The following is a 7,500-nucleotide window of genomic DNA, read 5'->3' as shown; positions in this document are numbered from 1 at the left end:
ACATAGTAAAAAAAGGAAGTGTTTCTGTAGTCTATAAATATACACACACACACACACACACGCACGTGCACCCGCACCTCTCCAAACCCAGAATTATGTATGAGGAGACAGCAGAGTGAGCAGCTGTTGCCTGGTTTGAGGAAATTCTATTAAACACCTTGAGTCAAATAATCTGACAGAGAGCACCCTTAAATGCCATGAGACATCATCTGTGTTACTATGCAACAAGAAAAAAAACCATTTTGTTAAAAACTGAATAGGAAGATTTTTTAAAAAGCGTTTGTCACAACAGCACATTTTGTACACATTTCGACTCCACACCCACCGTGAACAGGCTTGGTCTCTTTTCTTTCAGTTCATCTTTGTACTGGATTATGGCTTTCAAGTGAGGCAGCTTGTCTTGGACCTGGAAAATACACACACACACACACACACACACACACACACACACACACAGAGGATATTATCAGCCACATTAGGATTTCCAATGAAACCATTGAAGCAAACTCTGACTCGAATCTCAGTCCGCACTTACACACAAAGGATGGCCCATTTGCCCGGACGTCCCCTTTCAAACTATTGTCATACAAATGCTATAATAACAGGAGTGCTTTTGCGTTTTCATGTACTCAGACAAAAACAGGAGCATAAGACCTCAATATGAATTGAAAACAAATTCACAGTCTGACCTGGAAAAAAAAGATCAAATAACCTTGATCTTAAGCCACTGGCAGCGATGCATGCTTTGTGTAGACAAACAGACCGGAGCTCACAGGCGGAGGCGATTTAAAAGCCAGTTTCTGCACTGATATTAGGCAGGAAGCAGATATTTACGTTACACAGGAAACTGTCAACGTGTGGCCTGGCGTGTGAGGTCACGGAGTACAGACAGAGAGCCCTTGGGCTGCTCCAGTCCAGGCCAGACGCAGTGCTGGATGCTCTCAATACTGCAGATCAGGGGTTTCAAACGTCAGTCCTGGAGGGCCGCAGTGTCTGCAGCTATTTCTATCCTTTCAATCAGCAGCCAATCACACCCTTGAAAACAAACCATGTGGACTGTCTAGCCAATCAATGACTTAAATTGACCACTCGGGCTGAGACACACCGAAAGCCAGCAGACACTGCACCCCCCTCCCCCTCCCCCTCCTCCTCCTCCTCCACCCTCCTCCCCCTCCTCCTCCTCACCTGTAGGATCTTCTGCAGCTGCTTGTGGTTCTCCACCACCAGGATGTTGGCCTGGCAGTTTTCCGCCACGTACTGGCAGGCCTCTGCGGAGTTGGTGGTGTAGATGCCCACTGCGAACCCGCTGGGGAACGGGCGGGGGGGGGAAGGAAGAGGGGTGAGCGTGCGCGCGGTTACCACGGTTACGCGTCTCTCCTCCCACACCTTGCTGTTTTTATCGCTAGGGCCAGCCCGGCTACCTGCCAGCACAGTTCATTATGTCAACAGCGGCCCGAACGCCCCCCCACATAAGGGCTCACCGCGTAGGGTTGCCATATCTGGGTCAAATCCATCCTCTGAGGGACATGTTCCATGCTGGTGAAATTCTAAAATGTTCCTTTGAGAGTCTGGATGATTTTTAGTGGAACATTACCAACCAGACAGACTGTTCTGAACACTGATAACTGGAGCTCAGCACAGTGTCTCGCTGAGTGTATAATGAAATACATTTGTTGCCAAGTGAGACTCCACTTAAATGTGACGGTTTTTCTCTTACGTGTGCAGAAGCCTTTTTTTAATATCACCTGAATACTGATGAAAATGCATTTGGTTTGCATAAAGGCTTGAAGGCAGCGCTGCCCATACCATGTTTCTGGAGAGCTACCGTCCTGTAGGTTTTCACTCCAACCCCAACAAAGCCCACACCTCATTCAACAGCGAGAGATCTGGTTGAGCTGCTAATTAGTAGAAAACCTACAGGACCACAGATGGTAAATGGTAAATGGACTGCATTTATATAGCGCTTTTATCCAAAGCGCTTTACAATTGATGCCTCTCATTCGCCAGAGCAGTTAGGGGTTAGGTGTCTTGCTCAAGGACACTTCGACACGCCCAGGGCGGGGTTTGAACCGGCAACCCTCCGACTGCCAGACAATCGGTCTTACCTCCTGAGTTATGTCGCCCCTTACAGATCTCCAGGAGCAGGGCATGGGCAGCCCTGGGTTAACGTGTTTGACTCAGGTGCGCTGTGCGTCGCAGGTACGAGGGCCCGGGGCAGTCCGGGCACACTCACCCAGCCAGGATGGCGGCGATGTCGGCGATGAACCACTCGGCGGAGTTGAAGCCCAGGATTCCCACGCCGTGGTATCGCTCCAGACCCAGCTGCGGAAACAGGGCCGAGGTCAGGACGCTAACGCTAACGGGAGAGTACAGAAACACTACCATCACAAGCGCTACTGGAAACAGGGCCGAGGTCAGGACGCTAACGCTAACGGGAGAGTACAGAAACACTACCGTACAGAAACACTACCATCACTAGCGCTACTGGAAACAGGGCCGAGGTCAGGAAGCTAACGCTAACGGGAGAGTACAGAAACACTACCATCACAAGCGCTACTGGAAACAGGGCCGAGGTCAGGACGCTAACGCTAACGGGAGAGTACAGAAACACTACCATCACGAGCGCTACTGGAAACAGGGCCGAGGTCAGGACGCTAACGCTAACGCTAACGGGAGAGTACAGAAACACTCCAACGCTAGTGCTACTGGAAACAGGGCCGAGGTCAGGACGCTAACGCTAACGCTAACGGGAGAGTACAGAAACACTACCATCACGAGCGCTACTGGAAACAGGGCCGAGGTCAGGACGCTAACGCTAACGGGAGAGTACAGAAACACTCCAACGCTAGCGCTACTGGAAACAGGGCCGAGGTCAGGACGCTAACGCTAACGGGAGAGTACAGAAACACTACCATCACAAGCGCTACTGGAAACAGGGCCGAGGTCAGGACGCTAACGCTAACGGGAGAGTACAGAAACACTACCATCACTAGCGCTACTGGAAACAGGGCCGAGGTCAGGACGCTAACGCTAACGGGAGAGTACAGAAACACTACCATCACGAGCGCTACTGGAAACAGGGCCGAGGTCAGGACGCTAACGCTAACGCTAACGGGAGAGTACAGAAACACTACCATCACGAGCGCTACTGGAAACAGGGCCGAGGTCAGGACGCTAACGCTAACAGGAGAGTACCAAATCACTACCATCATGAGCGCTACTGGAAACAGGGCCGAGGTCAGGACGCTAACGCTAACGCGAGACTACAGAAACACTACCATCACGAGCGCTACTGGAAACAGGGCCGAGGTCAGGACGCTAACGCTAACAGCAGTGCACAGAAACACTCCATCACTAGCGCTACCGGAAACAGCGCTGACGTCAGGGCGCTAACAGCAGCGTACGGTCACGTCACTGTTGCCGTTGCCAGCGCTCAGCACACAGGACAGGCGTGACCTCAACAGGCCTCAGCAGCCAATGGCGGGCCCCGCACACAGCCGCTGATACATTACATTACATTACAGGCATTTAGCAGACGCTCTTATCCAGAGCGACTTACACAACTTTTACATAGCATTTTACATTGTATCCATTTATACAGCTGGACATATACTGAAGCAATTTCGGTTAAGTACCTTGCTCAAGGGTACAACAGCAGTGCCCTACCCGGGAATCGAACCTGCGACCTTTCGGTTACAAACCCAGTTCCTTACCCACTGTGCTACACTCCGCCCGTGATACGCCACGTCTGTAACACTGAGGCCGGCTTTGTCTGGAGAGAGTCACAGGGCTGCCCCGGGCCCCAGGCCCACACGCTCATACCGACACACGCACAAGCCCCCCCCCCCCCCCCCGGGTCAGAACCCCCCCTCCCCCGCGCAGTTTGGCTTCACAATAAACAGCCCTGTTTCCCCCCCCCCCCCCCCCCCTCTCCAGCACCCCGTCACACAGTAAACAAGCCTGCGCCCCCCCACCTCCCAACCCCCGCCCCCCACCCGCCCCCCTTGGGGGCCCCATGGAGACGGCGGTCTGGAACAGAGCCACGCCCGTCTGCCGTCTGCCCCCCCCCCCGGCGTTCCCTTCTCCTGCTGAGGGAGGGTGATCCGGGCCACGAGGGTTACGCCCCCCCCCCCCGGCGTTCCCTTCTCCTGCTGAGGGAGGGCGATCTGGGCCACGAGGGTTAAGCACACGAGGAAGTCGGGTCAGAGCGCGAGGGCGGGACCAAAAGAAGAAGAAGAAGAAAAAAATGGGGAAGTCGGAGAGCGAGAAAGAGAGAGAGAGAGAGAGAGAGAGAGAGAGAAAATACTCTTTTTCAGTCTCAGAGGGGAAATGCTCTGTCCAGGAAGGGAAGCAGTGCAGCTTTAAAAAAAAATATTTTGCCATTGTCTAAAAGCGGAATCGCCACTTAGCCATGGCAACGGATGTTTGGCGCTTGTGTCACGGCAACAGCAGGAAGGGCAATGTTAACAGTCACATGTCTGCAAAAAATAACATTAGCTCATGAACACAGCCCGAATCCTGCCTTCAACCCCATCACTAACCATGTGGCTAACCCATACCCTAATCCCAGCTGTACTTACATACAAGACTACGAGACTTATCTCCAAAAAAAGGTTTTTTCATTATAAAACTAAAACTAAAACAAGCTGGTGTGTTCTAGCGTGTGGGGGCTGCAGTATGTGGGGGCTCACCTTGAGGAAGCCCTTGGCAGCTGTCCTGCACTGCTGGTAGTAGTCCTTGTAGTTGAGCGTCTTCCACTGGTCCCCCTCCTTCCAGCCCAGCGCGGGGTACGCCCCGTACCGCTCCACCGTGGAGGTGAACATCTGGTGCACGGTGACGGGGGGCTCGGAGGCGGGGCCCGATTCGGACACCCGTAGCTTCACCTCCCCGTCGCGCCTGGAGGTCCACAGCTTGAGCTCGTCTGAGGAGGCCAGGGACAGGGAGGCCGGCCGGGGAACAGTGCCTGTGCGAGAGAGGGGCGGAGCCAGGGCAACGTCAGCGCTGTGACATCACAATCGCACACTTTCCCCCACATTCACGTGTTTAACCCTTTTAAGGAGTAAGAGCACAAACGTGTGGTTGGAACCGAACATTCTAATGCTGATGTCACAATCACTGCTGGTAGTTGAAAGCAGTGGAGTTCTAGAACAACGATTTTGAAAAGACATTCCAAAAAACCGGCTCTCAAAAGGGTTTCGGCTGGTAACAGCAGGTTTCTGGTGCCGTATTACAGCACTGAACATCAGCTGCCACGGTTCACCACATATGAATATTCATAAGGTGCCACACCCTCATCATGAATATTCATAAAACACAATTGGGACGTTTGTGTCTCACGGCTACAGAGACAGAACTTGGACAATGTTAAGAATGCAGAGTTGAGTATCTGGTGCGTGTGAATAATCTGTAGCCCCACCTCAGCTCAGTGGAGTCTGTGCTGACAGGGCAGTGGCACGGTGACCAGGCGACCACACCACGCCGGGCACAAGCACCGACAGTACAGCAGCGGGGCCAGAAGGGGGCGCCACCAGCTGCTTTCTGCGGGGCGCCAGAACCGAGCCCAAGCAGCACTAAGCCACAGCCTCAGCCCAACGGACATGCTGACTCCCTCACACATCACATCAAACAGATTTTACTGTGTTCAGCGCTTTTCACACAGAACGGTCACAAAGACGCTTTCACAGAGAAACAGGAGGAGAACTGGGTAAAAAAACTGAAACTGTGGCGAGAAAAAACTCCCCAATGGGAAGAAAAACACTGAAAACGGTGGCGAGAAAAACAGTCAAAAGACAAAATCTCGGGAGTGTTTTTTTAAACTCACAATAAGCAGAACAGCAAGACGAGCTGCAGCAAGTAGCTTACCGCCAACCACAAAACTTGCTTTTACCGTCAAAACTGCTCTGCAGCCAAAACGGATTCATTTTACACTCAGGCCTTTGAGCAGACGCTCTTATCCAGGGCGACTGACACAGCTCCCGGGCTTCACACACAGTCCGTTTATACAGCTGGGTGTTTACTCAAGCAGCGCAGGTTACATTACAGGCTTAGCTTAGGTTAAGTGCCCTAGCTCGAGCACACACCAGGGAACTGAACCAATAACCCTGGAGTTATGAGCCCAGCTCCCTGAACGTTACGCCAAACCCAGAGTTCAAAAGCACAGTGGTCTTAAAGGGCGTATGTAGAAACATCCTTCAGAACCACGTTAAAAACCTGCATTATGGACCTTTTGACTGAGCCGTTCAGCTTTTTCAGTCTTAGAGGCTTTAGAACTGAGGCAGTATGGTTGTGCTGTAGTACCAGCGCCGGACTGAATCACATGTTTGCTCACAGGGCCTATAAACACATATAAATACGATGCACTGACGCGCGAGGATCCGTGAGGTCACTCTGTCCACGGGGGCAAAGGCGGAGCAGGGCGGAGGAGGCGCTGTCACGGAGTCAGAGCTGACATCTGCTTTCCGCCGACTGTCAAAGATCAGGTGACAGCCCGGCGTGGCCCGGCGCGGCGCGGCGCTGCAGCTCACAGCGAAGCGGGGCAGAGTTCAGCCACGGGGGCGGGACGGAACGTTCCAGAAGCGCTGCCCGCGGGCGCGTGTGCCCCTGACCCGCGGCCAAGTGGGGCGAGAAGTAACGGTCACCGCGTGCCGCAATACCAGCGTGGGCTGAGTGCGCTACCCGCGTGGGGGGGGGGGCGGTTAAGTACCTTGAGCAAGGTACTTAACCGAAATTGCTTCAGTATATATCCAGCTGTATAAATGGATACAATGTAAAGTGCTATGTAAAAAAGTTGTGTTGTGCTCTGGATAAGAGCGTCTGCTAAATGCCTGTAATGTAATGTAATGGGGGGGGCGGCGGAGTCAGAGATCAGAGCACAATCCAGCGAGCGTTTCGCTCCTCCCCCGGGGTCTCGCTGACCTTCCGTGAGCGCACACACGCACACACACGCACACGCACACACACAGACGGACGGACGGTCAAGATCACCCGGGGCGTCGGGGACGTGCGTATCGACTGGCACACGGGCACAGCAAACAAAGACCAGGGCAACAGAGACGTTCTGATAAGAACGAGATACACCGCTTGTCTCTCCCCTCCACACTCTCACCACCCCCCCCACCCACAGATACCCCCCCACCCCCCCGGCTCGGCCAAAGTTCCATGTCGCTGCCAGAGCGTGGATTAGCATCGGCTACGAACAGGAAGCGGCCGCTCTCAAAATGAACTTTCTCAAAGAAAAGAAGAACAGAGAGTTTTTGGAGTTCCCCTATTCCAGTAGAGAGCGGTGGTTTTGTGGCAAAAGTAAAAGTCACATATATATTCTCGAGTCTTTAGAAGTGAAATCTGGGGGAAAAAAAAAAAAAAACATCGCGGACCGCAGGGCATTTTAAACACGCTTACTGGCCAAAAATGCGCAACTATATTAAATGGTATCTAAGGGGTTAAAGTGGGAATCGAAATTGGCGGGGTGCCGTTGGGGAGGCGTTCCCATATGAGCAGCCG

General features: G+C 53.0%; 1 protein-coding gene across 4 annotated transcripts in view; it reads right to left on the bottom strand.

Annotated features, from left to right (window-relative positions):
- acsbg2 (acyl-CoA synthetase bubblegum family member 2) overlaps positions 1–7,500 on the bottom strand; it is a 36,116-nt gene that overhangs the window by 13,094 nt on the left and 15,522 nt on the right. For all 4 annotated transcript variants that reach the window (XM_035414062.1, XM_035414059.1, XM_035414061.1 and 1 more), the window contains 4 exons: positions 4,692–4,963; positions 2,234–2,322; positions 1,186–1,306; positions 326–406 (listed from right to left, as the gene is read on the bottom strand). In XM_035414062.1, the coding sequence (XP_035269953.1) occupies positions 326–406; positions 1,186–1,306; positions 2,234–2,322; positions 4,692–4,963 (563 nt within the window). The remainder of the gene's footprint in view (positions 1–325; positions 407–1,185; positions 1,307–2,233; positions 2,323–4,691; positions 4,964–7,500) is intronic.

This window comes from Anguilla anguilla, chromosome 4 (assembly GCF_013347855.1).
Source record: "Anguilla anguilla isolate fAngAng1 chromosome 4, fAngAng1.pri, whole genome shotgun sequence".
Lineage (NCBI taxonomy): Eukaryota > Metazoa > Chordata > Actinopteri > Anguilliformes > Anguillidae > Anguilla > Anguilla anguilla.
This window is presented reverse-complemented; position numbering and strand designations above follow the sequence as displayed.